Source organism: Plasmodium falciparum (assembly GCF_000002765.6).
Source record: "Plasmodium falciparum 3D7 genome assembly, chromosome: 14".
Taxonomy (NCBI): domain Eukaryota; phylum Apicomplexa; class Aconoidasida; order Haemosporida; family Plasmodiidae; genus Plasmodium; species Plasmodium falciparum.
This window is the reverse complement of record NC_037283.1, coordinates 827,501-845,733: the sequence shown is the minus strand read 5'-3', so window position 1 is coordinate 845,733 and position 18,233 is coordinate 827,501. Positions and strand designations below refer to the sequence as shown.

At 19.3% G+C, this 18,233-nt stretch overlaps 4 protein-coding genes across 4 annotated transcripts; 3 read left to right on the top strand and 1 right to left on the bottom strand.

The window, feature by feature from the left end:
- Positions 1-1,114: 1,114 nt before the first annotated feature.
- Positions 1,115-2,023, bottom strand: PF3D7_1420300 (DNL-type zinc finger protein; the record flags this gene model as incomplete). Its single annotated transcript, XM_001348334.1, has 1 exon — positions 1,115-2,023. The coding sequence occupies one exon, from the start codon at positions 2,021-2,023 to the stop codon at positions 1,115-1,117; it is 909 nt and encodes a 302-aa protein (XP_001348370.1).
- A 1,046-nt stretch (positions 2,024-3,069) lies between these two features.
- PF3D7_1420200 (myosin-specific chaperone UNC, putative) lies at positions 3,070-6,807 on the top strand (the record flags this gene model as incomplete). Its single annotated transcript, XM_001348333.1, has 1 exon — positions 3,070-6,807. One exon carries the CDS (start codon positions 3,070-3,072, stop codon positions 6,805-6,807), a length of 3,738 nt encoding a protein of 1,245 aa, XP_001348369.1.
- A 2,242-nt stretch (positions 6,808-9,049) lies between these two features.
- Positions 9,050-13,399, top strand: PF3D7_1420100 (conserved Plasmodium protein, unknown function; the record flags this gene model as incomplete). Its single annotated transcript, XM_001348332.1, has 1 exon — positions 9,050-13,399. One exon carries the CDS (start codon positions 9,050-9,052, stop codon positions 13,397-13,399), a length of 4,350 nt encoding a protein of 1,449 aa, XP_001348368.1.
- Positions 13,400-14,960: 1,561 nt separating this feature from the next.
- Positions 14,961-16,830, top strand: PF3D7_1420000 (splicing factor 3B subunit 4, putative; the record flags this gene model as incomplete). The annotated part of the gene is made up of 3 exons (XM_001348331.1): positions 14,961-15,033; positions 15,265-15,375; positions 15,560-16,830. 3 exons carry the CDS (start codon positions 14,961-14,963, stop codon positions 16,828-16,830), a joined length of 1,455 nt encoding a protein of 484 aa, XP_001348367.1.
- Between the last annotated feature and the right edge of the window lie 1,403 nt (positions 16,831-18,233).

Below are 18,233 nucleotides of genomic sequence, written 5' to 3'. Positions count from 1 at the left end.
GCATTTTGTTCTACCGTTATTTATTCCATTCATTTTATTACTATTATATATATAAAATATATAAATATATAAGATTATATATATATATATATATATATATGTACAATATTAAAGTGACGATTTGTGAACAAGCTTATCTTTAATTTCAAAAGGAAATTCTTTTTTTCATTTTGGGCCTTAACATTTTATATACAGACATAATATATATATATATATAATATTTAAGGGTCATATTTATTAAATAAAAAATATTAAGCCTTTTCATACAATAAAAATTAAAAAAATATGTATATATTTTTTTATGTTCATAAAGACCACATATAAAATTATTCTTTTCCTTTTTTAACTTAATATAATGGATATCTTCTTCACTTTATTTTTTATTTAATTATATTGTTAATTAGACCATGATATAATAAACTACACATTGTATAACAAAATGAAACGTTTATGTTTAGTATAGTATTCTTTTATGTATTTTTGTTTATTCTTTCTTTTTATTAATCTATATAATGAACTAGCCAAAAATCACAAAAAAAAAAAAAAAAAAAAAAAAATAATAAATAAAAAATAAAATATACAAAATAAAAAATAAAAAATACAAAATACAAAATACAAAATACAAAATAGCTATATAGCCATTACAAATATATACAAATAAAATTTAATATTATTATTTCTATATATTTAATTTAATAATACTTATATTTATATTGGACAATATATTTCCCCATAAAGGAAAAATATTAAGGATATTTTATGATTATTAAGGTGAACATCATACATAAATGATTTTTTATTTGTACAAATATATATATATATATATATATATATATATTTAATTTATTATTTTATTAGACAAATAAAGAGATATCATGTTTATATATAAAAAATCAAATTTAAAAAATGTTAATTATAACAAAAGATAATAAAAAAAAAAATTAAAAAAAATTAATTATAAATATTTAATTATAAATACTTAATTATAAATATTTAATTATAAATACTTAATTATAAATACTTAATTATAAATATTTAATTATAAATATATAATTATAAATATTTAATTACAAGCTTAACAAAATATATACATATATGTGTATATATATTTAATTCATTTGTATGCGTTTAAAAGGTCATCAACTTCTAACAAATTATTATAAGAAAATTTTTTCACAACTTTTTCTCCTTTTTCTTCTAAAATTTTTTCGATATTTGTTTTTCCATCTTGGAACCAACCCAATTGATCCGATATTAAATGAAGATTTTCACATGAAGGACATCTAACAATAACAACACCATTATAATATGCTTGTTTTGAAAATTTTTTTGCACTTTTTTTTTCACAAATATTACAAGTAAACATTAAAACTAAATATTCTTTTTTCTTTTGATCGATTTCTTTATCTACTAAGTCTTCATTTAAATTTTTGTCAAGTATTTCACTTTCTTCACCGTTATTTATTTGTATGATTTTGTTATTTTCTATATCTAAAATATTACTACTTGTATTTATAATTTCTTCATTATTATTATTATTATTATTGCTATTGTTATTATTATTATTGCTATTGTTATTATTATTATTGCTATTGTTATTATTATTATTATTATTATTATTATTATTATTATTATTATTATTTATTGTGTTGGTAATTATATTTTCATTTAATTCTATTATTTTATCATCACATATTATTTTGTCACTTAAATGCTTCGATTTATTATCATATATTACTTTATCATTAGATTTTTCAAATTTGTCGTCTTGTATAATTTTTTCATTTTGAACCCTTTCATTTTTTGTAACAAAACTTTTCTTTGAAATTATAAAATTGTTTGTACTATTAAATGGTACTATACAAAAATGATTATCATTTTTTGAGCTTAAATTATTAATATTATATCTTTGAAATAATGAACTAAAGTTTTTTTTTTCTTTTTTAAAATTAATGTCTTTTGTTAATATGATTCGACTAAAAGTTCTTCTTTCTATTAATTTCCTTCCTATTTTTTGAAACATTTTATTTATTAAATAATAAATAAAATAAAATAAAATAAAAAATTAGGCAATCACCAAAAAATTTAACATATATATCATAATATAAAAAATATTGAAAATTTTTACTTAACATATAAATATTCAATCCTTTTAAATATTTTTTCTATTTTTATTCATCCTTTTTAAATTCTAATAATACTGTTAAAAAAATAATAATAATAAAATACAAATAATGTTTTCAACTAATGTTCTTTTATGTTATAAAAAAATCAAAACAAACAGAATAATTTTGTTTTACTACATGAAGAAACTATATATATTAAATATTATATATATAATATATATATTATATTATTATTAAGGTATTTAAAATGGTATATATAAATAATTATTATATATTATATATTATATATATATATATATAATAATTTTATTATTAATAAATCTAGCAGATGAAAAAAATATATAATTTTTTATTTTAATTTCTGTTATTCAAAAGATGTTGTTATATATTTTTTTAAAACATAAAAATATATGTATATATATATATTATTACTTTTTTTTTTTTTTTTTTTTTTTTTTTTTTTTTTTTGGAAATAAAAATTTTAATGCACAAATTAATATTATACTTCAATTTTATGTATGGTTACAATATTATTATATATATATATATTGAACACATATATATTATTCATTTATTATATATTTATTATATATATATATATTTATAATTATTAAATAAACTTTATGTAATTTTAATATATATTTTTTTCTTTTTTTTTGTAATATATTACACTATTATATAAAAAATATATATGTATATATAAATATTATTTATATATATATATATATATATATATATATATATATATATATATTATATGTATTCATTCGTTTTATTACATATTTTGATAAGTTATATAATATTTATAATTATTATAACCTTTTGATATATTTTCATTTTTTTACTCTTTGTTTACCTTTGTCTACGTTCCTTTTTTTTTTTTTTTTTTTTTTTTTTTAATTTTTATTTTTTTTTTGTGTGTGTTTGTTTGTTGTCCTTCAACATGCAGGAATTTGTTATGAATATTCTTAGTAAAGAAAAAATTGGGAAAATAGAAAAACTAAAAAATGATGGGAATGAATTATATCGAAATAAAAAATATAAGGAGGCTTTATGTATATATGATAATGCTGTTTGTGAGTTTTGTGGAGGTTCAGGTGATAGTTTAAAAATTAAGGAAATGGTGAAAGAATTTTCAAAAAATGATGAGACTAATAATATAAATAAATTATCAGATGATAATAATAATAATAATATGATTGATGAAAATAATAAGAAATGTGATTTTTCTTATATATGTGAAATTCAAAATTTATTCATAAAAATATGCCATAATATATCATTATGTTATTATTTCTTAGAAGATTTTGAAAAATCTATTGAATATTGTTTATATATTAATGAAATGAACAATAATCATTATAAAAGTTACCACACGCTTGGGTTGTGTTATGAGAAATTAAAAGATTATCAAAAGAGTATACATTATTTTGATAGGTGTAAAATAGTACTTTTAAAAAATCAAAACAATAAAAATAAAGACAATAATAATAAAAGTGAAATTAATCGAATTAATGAAAAGTTACGTGATATTATGAAAATTATAGATCAAAATAAAAATGATCCATATAAAAATATAAGCAACATTAAAAAATATCTTCTTGATGAAAATACAAATAATATAAATGACATTGAAGAAAATAATAAAAAAATTAAATTGTTACATTCTATTTATAATCAAAAGTTTTATATACTACTTAAGGAAAATATTTTTTTATTTCTTTTTGATTTTATTAAAAAAAATAATGACATATCAAACTATGACGATTGCAATAATAATAATAATAATAATAATTTATATAGTCATAATATTAATAGTTTATTATTAGAAAAAACAGCCATTTATGTTATTTATAAAATATTATCCAAATTAGATAATGAACATATTATTATTGAAAATTCCAAAGATGATAACTATAATAAAAATCGTAATATATGTATTAACAAATTAGATAATTCAAAGCTTCAATATTATTATGATCTAGATTATATTAAAATGATTTTATCCTTTAATGAATATTTTACAAAAGATTGGATATATAATTATATAAAAAAAAAAATCAATATATTAGAAAATTTAAAGTTTTCAAAAGATGAAACCTTATATAAAGAACATGTAGACATTTTAATCTATATCATAAATATTATGAAATATGTCTATGTTATAAATAATGATTATATTTTAAATATTATTAATTCCTATTATTTAAATAGCGATAATTCTAATATTAATAACTCTGGTATTAATGCTCTTACATTCTTATGTAAAAAAAAACAATTTTTAACACAAAATAGTAAGGATAATAGAAAAAAAAAAAATGATTTATTAGAAATGCTTAAAAAAGAAAATTACTTAAATATACAAAATAATATACAAAATAATAATAATAATAATAATTATTATTTTTATAAGAATGAATTTATTGAATTTCACTTTTCGGACTCTCATAAATATCCATTGTGTATCAATTCCGAAATCAAAAAAATTATACAAAATGTTATTGGTATGTATGAACACTTTTCTAGTAGTATAGAATATACCTTAATTTTAATTTTTACTTTATTACATGACCCACAAAGACCTAAGGAAAAAGACATAGAAATGAATGATGTAATTTATGATTGTATAGATAATTATTTTCATCATAATGAAAATATTTTGATAGAATGGTTTGTATGTATTAAATGTCTTTTCTTAGTAGATAAAAATATTATATTAAATTATTTAATAGGAAAAACAGAATATATTGTAAAAATCTTACATTTTATTACGAACTGTATAGGAAGAAAAACTAAAGAAGAATTATCCATATATATCGATGTCTTATTACTTTTATTGAATATATCAGAAATACGTTTTATGTTTACTAATTATATTGATATGTATATAAATATAATGAAATCTTTAAATTATGATCAATGCTTTTTGAAACTTTTACTAGGTACATTTAAATTATACATGCACAACATAGACTTTAAACAACAAATTCAAGATAATGTGGATTTGTTCTTTTATGCGAAAGAAATATTAAAGCAATTCTTATTAACATATGATAATGATGCGGACGGAAAAAATAACACGAATAATGATAAAAGAGAAGAAAATGAGGAACAGACAAGCCATTTGAATTATTCTAATTTAAATTCGTACACATGCTGTGTGAAAAAATGTGATGATAATGATACAAAGAAAAAAGATATTATAAACCAAAAGAAAGATGAAAAGAATAAGAAACATTGTGAACTTGTAGATAAGAAAAAAAAAGATCATACATATATACATTCGAATATGAGTTGTGAAAAAACGTTAAAAGATTTAATAGAAATGTTATTTTATTTAAGTTTGCATATTGAATTTAAAAAACAATTATTAGAGGAAAAAAATAATTATATTTTATTTTTCTTAATAAAAGTTGGACATGATATAAATAAAAAGAAATTAGATAACACATATAAATATATATATTGCAACACTATAAATAATTTAATTTTAACAAAAAATGATGAAAAAATAAAAAGAAGAGAAATTAATAAAACTAATTTATCAAATTTTGATAATGAACAAATAGAAGCTTTAGAACAATTTTATGATAAATTACCAAAAGAAGCTAGACCTAAAACAGATCCATTATATGATTATGGAGATGAAGAAACAAGTAACAAATTAATTGATTTATTATTATATAATGAAAAATATCAAATGAATCATATTAATGATAAAAATAAAAATAATAATAATAATAATAATATTAATAATGGTAACGTATCTCCTTTGTCATCTAAATGTTCCTATACAAATGGTACCATTATCAATATTATATATAACTTTATTAATAGCAATTTTTTTACAACAAATATAGCTGAATCTGTATGTGAAATAATTTCAAAGTTTGTTAAAAATACAAATAATATTGGTATAGTTTTAGTTAATAATGGATTAAAAACTTTATTATTAGCATCTAAGCATATAACAAATAAAAAGAATTGTGCTTTAGCATTAAGTGAAATATTTATTTATACGAACCCGAAACTTATTCATTTTTATGAAGCATATGATTCTTTACCTTTATTAATTGAACAACTAAAGAGTGATGAAGAATTATTAATCTTTAAAACGTTAATGGCAATAACTAATATTTTAACTATTGATGAAAATGTAGCAATAAAAGCTATGCAATTAAATTTATGGTATAAATGTTTTGATATTCTTTCAACAGAAAATGAATACATAAAATCTGCTAGCTTAGAATGTATATGCAATTTATGTTCCCAATCACATGTACATCAATATATTTATGATAAATATCAAACAATTATGAAATCAAAAAATGAATCAGATAAAGATATTTTATTTGTTGATATTCAAATAATTTATTCATTTACCATGGAATATCAAAATTATAAATGTGTTTTTGCAGCAACTGGAGCTTTAGGTATGTTGTCATCTGATTTGCGTTTGCCATATTATTTAGTTAGAACTAAAGGGATTGATCATATTTTCTCATCTTTCAATAATACCACCGACCAAAATATTTTATTACGTATTTTAACATTTTTCAACAACATAATGACGTGTGATGATATACCGGATGATATATTAAAGAAAATAAAGACTTATGTGGAGAAAAAGAAGGATTTAAATGAAGAGAATACTCAAATGGCAAATTTTATACTCCAGTAGAAATATATATATATATATATATATATATTACACGTTTTTATATATTTATATTTTCACGAGAGATTATAATAGTAAAAAAAATTATAAGCTGTTTACTTTTTCTCAGTAAATTAAATGTACATAAGGGAGGAACTATATATATTATATTTGTTTCTTTTTAGTTATTATTTTATTTTATTTTTTCTTTTTTTGTTAAGATTATATGTTTGCATTTACATTGAAAATATTTTTACAACATAATTTATATATATCTATATATAAACAAAAATATATGTAATTTAAAAAAAAAAATATATCATATAAATACTTTCATTATCATTAAACAAAACATTCATTTATGTGAATATAAAAAACTCAACGATAATATGATAGTTATATTATTAATTTTATTTATTTTTTAAATATAATTGACAAATCGAAACTGCATATACATCCAAAATTGAGTAGACGTTGCAAAATTGTAATATGTCACTGTTTCTATATTTTTATGTCTTTTTTTATTAACAGTTTGGTTGTTTTTATTATATATAGATGACCACAAAGTAAGGAAAAACGAATTAACAAATCTTTAAAAATAAATAAATTAAAAAATACCATTTGTAGTATGTTAAATGTGTATATTTCTTATATATATATATATATATTTATATGTATATTTTTATATATGTTTCTTTTTTGAATGTTATCCATTCAAGGTTATTTAATATATGATATAGTTAAATTGCAAAAGGGTCATTTATTTTTATGAAATAAAAATGGTCATTCGCTTTAAAAAAAAAAAAAAAAAAAAAAAAAAAAAAAAAAATGGTTAGTTACCCACAAGAAAAAAATTAATAAAAAATTGGAACTTTCTTAGCTATATAGAATAAAAAAAAAAAAAAAAAAAGATAAAAGAATATGAACTATTCAGGTAAATTTTATTTAATATATATATATATATATATTTTTTTTTTTTTTTTCTAAAACATGAACATTCATAGTTTTTTATATTTTGAAATTTATTAAGTATGATTTAAAAATATATATGTATATATAATATAAATTATTTTTTTGTTCAGAATTTTTATGTGTAAATAATCTGAGTATTAATTTCTATATTATATATATATATATATATATATATTTATATATATATAAGGAATATATTTTTTTTTTATTTTATTAAAGGATTTATTTTATTTCCTTTTGCTTACAAAAATTTAATAAATAATAAAATTTGTATAAATATTTTTTATAATATACCGTTGTTTATTCGTTATACTATAAATGATAACATATAATATATATATATTCTTTTTTTTTTTTTTTTTTTTTTTAAAAGGATTAATTATCATACACATAAATTGGTTAGTTTCAAATATATAATTGAAATAAATTAATAAAATTAATTTTCTTCGTTGTTTTAGTTTTTTGCTTTCGTTTTATTTTTTCTTTTTTTTCTTTTTATTATCTCATTATATTTATTATCAATGTCTAGAATATGTTTACGAAGTTTCTGTCTATAGTAGTTACATTATATGTCATATTCTTTCTATGAGATATAAAAAATTAATATTATTATAATATATATATATATATATAAAATATTTTCATTATATATTGAATATGTATATTTTGTGAAAATATTTTGTATGTTTTAGTAGATTATATAATAATATATACTTTAGTTTAAACTTATTACTAAAGATATTTTTATGAAATTCATTTTAATATAAAAATTGTTTTTTTTTTTTTTTTTTTTACTCACATATATATATATATATATATATATATATATATATGTAGTTATATAGACACATTTAATTTGTTATAGTATTAACCCTTTTGAAGAACTTATAAAAGGAGTATATTTAGATAGAGAAGAGGGTATAAGTCAAATTAATCACATAATACTCTTTTATTTGTTTTAATAGTTTTGTATTCCATTTTGTTTCATTAATATGTTAATATAAAAGATATTATAAACAAATAAATAAATATATATATATATATATATATATATATATTACATAAGATATAAGAATAAAAGTGCAACACAATTTTTATGTGTCTTATATTAGTACCAATTTGTAAATAGTATGCAACATATATACATATATATATATATATATATATATATATATATATATATAATATTTAGATTTATATATTTGAAATAATATAGTTTGTACAAATAAGCAAAACCATCTTACATAGACTCATTTTCCCTTAAAAAATTATCATAATATTCGTGCGACGAAACATGAACAATATAATAAACAAAATTGACCCTAATTTACAAAAGAAAGAAAAGGGTTATATAAATATTAATTTCAATTTTAACGAAACAAAAAACGATATGGAAAAAATATCTTATACACAGAAAAATGAGATATCTGATAAAATTGTACATAATCAAGATTTATCAGATAATATTCATTACATAAACAATTATTTAACTAGTATTTTTGATTCTGGAAAACGTAAAGAATCGTGGGATAATCTTTTTTATAGAAACAATATAATAAAAGAAGAAAAAGAAATGGAAGATGATAAAAATAGTACATTATTATTACGAGGTCCCACCAAAAATTATAATTTGAACACTGAATTGAAGCTGGATGATACATATGAATTTGAGATATCTGAACATGAGAATGAAAAAAAAAAATTTGATTCTATAAATAATACCTTAAATACAAAACATTCAGAAAATATAGATAATGTAGAAAATATAGAAAATATGAATAATATGGGAAATGTTCAGAATGATGGATTTTTATATAATGAATTTATTTTCAGTGGACATCAAAATATAGAATTGAAAAAAGCAAATACAACAGTTGTTAATAATTTAAATAAAGAAGATGTTTTAAAACAGGGAAATATGTATCATGATTTTCATTCATTTAATAACAACAATTTTGTTGATGGGTGGTGGTTTAGAAGAAATCAAGAAATTGATCAAATTCCAAAAAATGAATATTTAGAACATTCTATAAAAGACACATATGAAAAAACAGATTATCCATTTTTTAATGAGAATTATATAAAAAATGAGGGAAATTATACAAACCATACAATTGATAATATTGTAGAAGAGAATGAAAATGACAACATGCTATTTTTATTGAATGAGAAAAGTAACATACAAGAAATTATAGATTCAAGCAATAAATGCAAAAATATGATTCATATGAAAAGCGAAAAATTTTCAAAGAAGGATCCAAATGTATATGATAATTTTCCTACATATAATAAGAATATAATAGACACCAATTCAAATATGAACATTTCTAATGGGCAGAATTTAAATGAATCTCCAAAAATGGACATGCAGAATGAAGATATAAAACTTATTCAGTTGATGAATACAATGTTGCAAGAAAATGAAAAAACTGATACCAATTTTAAGAGTGCTTTTAATTATGCCAATGGTTCTAAATTGAATGTAGATAATAAAAAGGAGTTGGATATGCAAAATGGGAAATTATATCAGAATAATTGTAATTCAAATAATAATAATAACAATAATAATATGGATATACATGATAATATGGGGGAATATAATAATGTAGGGATATATAATACAAATTTTAATATTGATAAAAGGAATGGTGATATATTAAAATACTCTAATACGGACATTGTGTGGGAAGAAAATATAAAAATCTTGGATTCAATAAGTAGGGATTATTCTAAAAATGTTATGAATTGTCCTTCAAACAATACAGAAGTGAAGCAAATTTACAAAAATGATGATAATGGAGGCAACATATTATTGGAGACTTTGAAAAACAATATAAAGTTATTATTAGAAAATGAAAAGGATGATAATGTATTAAGTGAACATATTATACGCACTCTAGATGATTATAATAAAAAAAAAGACGCTTATATGGACAAGAACAATAGTAGCGATTATAAAAATAATAACTGTCTTAATATTAATAGTAGAAACATCCGTAAGGATTATATATCAAATGTGAATTCTAATATGATGAAGGAGAATATTACAAATATACAACATGATATAGAATTAAATCATAATTATGAAGAAAAAATTATGAACCAAAAAGGGAATGATAATAATATTTTAAGTAGGGGAAATATGTATGAGAGTTTAACATTCCATAACAATTCTGATAAAACGAATATGCATAATAATAATAATAGTAATGGTAATAATTTGAAGGGTTCCTTGTTAGATGCTTATGTTATTGATGATAATGTACAGCTTAAAAATAGAATTTTAGGAAATCAAAACAATATGGAATATTTTCCCAAGTGTGCTGAAGAATGTATGGATATGGAGAAACTTAAAAAATTGAAGCTTGCAGAATTGTGGAAATATAATTCTGGGGTTGAAAAAAATGAGACGGTGCTGAATATAAATAATGTTCCTATTGATAGTAATAATATTAATAATAATAATAATAATAATAATAATAATAATAATAATAATGGTGATGGTAGTGTTGTTATTCTAGGGCAAGAAAAAAAACATGAACCTACAATGGATATGTACAAAATTGGAAAACCTTTTTACGACATAGATAAAAGAGCTCATTTGAAGGAAGAGAACATTAAATTATTAGGAAACGAAAAAGTATACGAAACAAAAAAAAATTCCAATTATAATGTTTTTAAACAAACTGAGAATGTGCCCAAGGTAAGAAATGCAAAAGGTTACAATGATTTATTTATGAAAATACAAAACATAAATGAATTAAATTTAGACACATATTATAAGGATGAAGAGAATAGATATGCTGATAGGAAAAAACTAGAATGTATGAATGAAAATAACTCTGAAGAATTCATAAGAATAAGAAAAGGGAATAGTAGCCCTTATGATGAAGCTTTTAGTTTTTTGTGTGGATATATAGGAAAAAATATTAATGAGTATAAGAAAGATGATGATGATTTTAACAATATGGATATATATAATAATAATAATAATAATATTAATAGGAATAACAACATAAATAATTATAGTAATAATTATAGTAATAATTATAGTAAAAATTATAGTAATAATTATAGTAATAATTATATTAATAATAATAGTAATGATAATAGTAATAATTATAGTAATAATAATTCTTATTATTATCACCATCATCATTTAAATGATTCTATAAAAAATGAAGAAAAAAAAGAAGTAATGTTTGACGAAAATATAAATAAGAATGAATCATGGGGTTTTGATAAAGACGGGAGTTATAAGTATCTAAAAAATAATAAGTTTGAAAGCGAGAAATATAATGGATATATAATTAAAAGAGAGGAAGAAGATAGTTGTCTTAAAAGTAAGAGTTTGTGTTTTAATAAATATAAAAGGGAACATGGGAATTATCACAAAGATAGTGATCTCTTTTTATATAAGAATGAATCAGGATTAGGAAAAAGAGTTGATAATAATAATAATAATTGTAGTAGTAGTAGTAGTAGTAGTGCTTTTAATTTTTCCAGTAGAAAAAAAGACTCTCCTTTTCTTTCCTTTCATAAAGGTGGGAAAGACACAGATGATAAGGACAGTATTTCCAATGTATCTAGTATGAATATGTATAAAAACAATACATTTTTTGTAAAAGGTAGATATAGTAATAATTATGAAAATACGAAAGTTGTCGAACGTGCAAAAGAGGAAATTTGTAAAGGACGAGAGAAGAATGGGCATAATAAAAATGATGTGGATAACCATTTGAAATATAAAAGCATGATATCTAATTTAAAAATGAAAAAGAAACAAAGTACAGATATAATAAAAGAATTAAGTAGTGAGGAAGTAAAATCCTTATTAACAGTACAAGATGAAAATAGTTTGGAGATATTATTAGAATCTCTTTATGAAGACAGGATATTACCATTGTTATTTAATATAAAAGGTAGGGCAGATGAATATGAATATAGAGAAATATTAAGAAATAATATAAAAACAGCCTATAGTTTATATCCAGAGAAATATATAATAAAACCCAACGAAAGTGGTGATGATTACATAATATATTTTACTAACAAGAAAGTATCAGAGGATTATTTTATGTCTATAAATAATTTAAAGGATATATATAGTTCAAATTTATGGAAGCAATTTGAAGAGTATTTAGAGGAAATATCTAAATCAGAGGATGCAACCTTGTATACATTTTCAGGAGGAAGATATGGTATGGCAAAAGAGTTGAAGAAAAGAAATCTTCCATTTTTTCAGGGTTTATTTCTGGGTCAGCTCTGTCATATTGTTCATATAAGTACAAACAAAAAAATAATAGCATATGAGAACAATTATTTAAAGCCTATATCACAATGTCACAAGTATACAAGTGCAAAGAAGGGTATAATAAATGGAGATGAGAAGAATGTAGAAAATTATATAATGACTATTACAGAGTTGAGACATTATATGAATAAGCTTTTGAAATATTATAAGGGAGGTTTTAATATATCAACATTAAAGAAAAAATTAAAAAATAGATTTAACAAGCAGATATGTGAAAGTGTCTTTCATTGTATTAAATTGATAGAGGTATTACAGTTGGAGGAATTAAAGGATATATGTGTTGTCGATATGGAAACTAAAATAGTGAAGAGTGTCACTGATTCGATGTAATAAAATAAAATAAAATAAAGTAACAAGATGAGGAAGTTATATATTTATAAATGTTTTATGTGTATATTTTATATGATACAATATGTATGTATTATTAAAAAGGTAAAATGGGAATTTTAAAATTTTATTATGTAAAAAAATTAGCCCACATTTAATGGTACAGTGAGTATATATATGTGTACATATATATATATATATATATATATATATAGATATATAGATGTATATTTATTTACTTTCACTTTGGTGAGATATTAAAGAAGCTGTTAATACATGAATATGAATATGAATATGAATATGAATATACGTACGTACTTACATATTTATAAAGTATCTTTCATTTATTATTATTATTTTATTTTTTCATTCTTTATTTAAAAAAATATATATATATATATAATATATATATATCTTACGAACAGTATTATATGACGAGACTCAATGTACCATACATATTTTTTTTCATTTCATCCTTATATAAAATAAATTATATGTTCAAATATGTACTTCTTAAAACGGATGATAAAGATGGACAGTTCATATATTTGAAATATATGTACTTATAATACAGTTTAATTTATATATTTATTATAACATAAAAAAAAAAATAAATAATAATAAAAAATAAATAAATAAATAAATAAATAAATATAAATATAAATATAAATAAATATATATATATATATATATATATATATATATATATATATATATATGTTAAAGTTGTTTTTTTCATATTTTCTTCATTTTTTGGAGTTCCTAAATTTGTATACTTTTTTTTTTATATGTCAAGAATATATTACTTGATATATCAAATTAAGAATAAAAGTAAATATGTTTATATTTATATTCACGGGTATATAAAATATAAATAAATAAATATATTATATATACGTTAATACGTATTCTCATATTAGAAATATTTTTTACCAATTTAAAAATAAGTACATTAAAATAAATAATGTTACAAATAATATGTATTAATTTCTAATATGTGAAGTTATATAGTATATATTATTATATATAATATATATGTATTATATATTAATATATATATATATATATATATATAATAAATATATCATATATTGTGTTTACTTCTCCGCCCGAAAAAAATAAATATAAATAGAAATAAAAAAAAAGATAAAAAAGAAGAATAACAGGGATGTCCTCCTATTTTCAAAATAACATTTAAAAATATTCAAATAATTTCTTTAAATATATATAAAAATCATGGAAATATAAAATTGAGGATCATTTTTTTTTTTTTTTTTTTTTAATTTATTATTTTAAGGCTATAATAAAGCACGAAAAAGAAAATATACTTATAATTATATTATTATAATATATATTATATATATTTTTTATATGTTTTTTTTTTTTTTTTTTTTTTTTTTTTTTCTTTTTTTGTTGATCTTCATAAATTTATATTTTTATATTTATTTATTTTTTTTTTAAAAGGGGAAAAAAATATTTTAAATAAAATATTATATATAAGTATATTTAGTGAGAAATAGTTTATATATATGAGAATAATTAAAATATAGAAGAAAATTTTATAATGTTCACCCAACATAAAAACCAGGAAATAAGTCATATTTATGAGAGAAACAATGAAGCGACACTTTATATAGGTATGTATCAAATGATAAATATGTTATATGTATATTTTATTTTGTGTTTTTTATCGAGTGGTTTATAAAGATATGTATAAATTGTAATATATATATATATATATATTATATTATATGTATACATTACGTATGTAATATATGACCACAATATATTTATATATTATATTATTTACTAAAAAATATACAAATTTTTTTTTTTTTTTTTTTTTTTTTTTTTTTCTTATTATGCAGCAAATTTGGATGCACAAGTTGACGAAGAAATATTATGTGAACTTTTTATGCAATGTGGGAATGTAAAAAATGTCCATATTCCTCGAGATAAGATAAATGGATATCATGCAGGTAGAAACAAATAAAATAATAATAAAAAAAAAAAAATATATGTATATTTATTTATTTATTCGCTTTATTTCGCTTGTGTACCTTTTCTTCTTTTTGAATACACAATTTGTATAACCAACATTGTATTTATTTGTGTCCATTTACGGTTCGTTGATACATTGAACCATTTACTTCATTTATGTAGGGTACGGATTTGTAGAGTATGAATACGAATACGAGTGCGAATATGCAGCAAATATTTTAAATATGACCAAGCTGTTTGGGAAAGCATTAAGATGTAACAAAGCAACACAAGATAAGAGATCTTTCGATGTGGGAGCAAATTTATTTATAGGAAATTTAGATGACGAAGTAGATGAGAAAATGCTATTTGATATATTTTCATCATTTGGTCAAATAATGACAGTGAAAGTTATGAGGAATGAAGATGATACATCTAAAGGTCATGGATTTATTTCTTATGATAATTTTGAATCAAGTGATTTAGCCATAGAAAATATGAATAATCAATTTATATGTAATAAAAAGGTACATATATCATATGCTTTTAAAAAAGATAGTAAAGGAGAAAGACATGGAACAGCAGCTGAAAGATTTATAGCAGCTAATAAAGCTTTAAATTTATATCCATTAAATGAAAATAATAATAATAATAATGTTAATCCATCACCATTTACATCATCAAATGATATTCCATTAACTAATAATACAACATTAAATCTTACGAATAATGTATATTTAAATAATACAATAATAACAAATAATATTATACCTAAATTATCAAATGATACAATATCTCCAATTATGAATAATTTCTATCCTCCTAATCCTCATCAACCAACTTCATCAAATTATTTACAGGCGCAAGTAGGACATCCTACAAATATTCCTATGAATGCTAGAGGAAGTACTTCTTTTATGATACCTCCAAAAATTAATAATAGAATTGGGAATATTTTACCATCTAACATATCATCTAACTTACCACCTAATATACCACCTAACTTACCACCTAATTTTCCACCTAATTTTCCACCTAATTTACCACCTAATTTACCACCTACTTTACCACCTACTTTACCACCTACTTTACCACCTACTTTACCACCTAATTTACCACCTACTTTACCACCTACTTTACCACCTAATTTACCACCTACTTTACCACCTACTTTACCACCTAATCTACCACCTAATCTACCACCAAACTTTCCACCTACCTTACCACCCAACTTTCCACCTACTTTACCACCTAACTTTCCACCTACTTTACCACCTAACTTTCCTCCTGGATTTCCACCAAATTTACCTCCTAATTTTCCACCTACATTACCACCTAATATACCTCCAGGCTTTCCTCCCAATATCCCTCCCAACCTACCGCCTAATATTCCATCATATTCTGAAAATAACTTAAATACAAAAGGCGAGAACAAGGAGAATACAAGCGATTAATGTTAATCACAAAATAATGTGTTTTATATAATTGGAAAATTTATAAGTCTATATTGATATGTGTTTTATTATAATTTTTTTTTTTTTTTTTTCTAATATAAAGGGGATTTTTTTCTCTTTATATATTTATATTTGCATACATTTATTTTATAAAGAGTGTTTTTATTATTATTATTATTATTAATTTGTCCATTATATATATCTAACATATATATATTATTTATTTGTTCCACCTATTTATATATATTTTTATGTATTTATTTGGTTTTTCTTTTTTCTTTTTTCTTTTTTTTATTATAATTAATTTATATACCGTTTTTATACCAACAAGTATATTTGAATAAACAAAAAGAAAGAAATAAAGACAAAAAAGTAAATACTTAAAATTCAAAGATTTTTTTTTTTTTTTTTTTTTAAATAATAATATGTATATTTTTATAGGTTTGATTTATTTTCATGTTTAAATAGTTTATATAAATTTGGAAGAACAAAAGAACAATTCGACTTCTTTTTATTAAAAGTGATAATAAGAGTACATAAAAAATTTATTATTATAATTATTACATATTCTTATTATTTGTGAATAAAAAAATATAATTTTTTTTTTTTTTTTTTTTTGGATATTAACAAATTGGTATATTCATATATTTATTATTCGCACATATATATATATATATATATATATATATATATATATATATATATATAATATCATTTTTAAGCATCATCACGTATATAAAACCATACCGTTTTTCCAAAAAAAAAAAACAAAGTCTACTTTTAACACGTATGAATAAAAAACCTATTTTGTGTATTATTTCAATATTTTTCTTTTCCTTATTTTTAAAAAAATATAAATAAAAATAAATATATTATTTAATTTATTTTTTTTCACTTGATTATTTCTTAGAATTATATAAAAATTTCTATATATATATGTATTTTATATGTACTTGTTTATATAAAGAAGAAATAATAGTACCGATATTATAATATATATATATATATATATAATATATATATAAATATGTTTGTATGTATGAAGAGGCAAAAATAAAATAATATAAATAATAATGTATTCATTTGTAAAAATATCTTTTTTTTTTTTTTTTTTTTTCTTTTTCATAATATTTGCATAAGAAAAAAAAAATTACAATTTCTATATAAAACGAAGCACAAAAAAAAAAAATAAAATAAAAATATAAAATATAAAATAAAAAATAAAAAATAAAATAATATTAATAAATATATATATATATATATTTATGTAATATTTTTATTTATATATACAAAATGATAATGATTTATTTCAAAATATATTTCTATAGATTATAATTTATTGAAAGAATTTTTTTTTTTTTTTTTTTTTTTTTTTTTTTTGTTAATATTATGTAAAATATGTT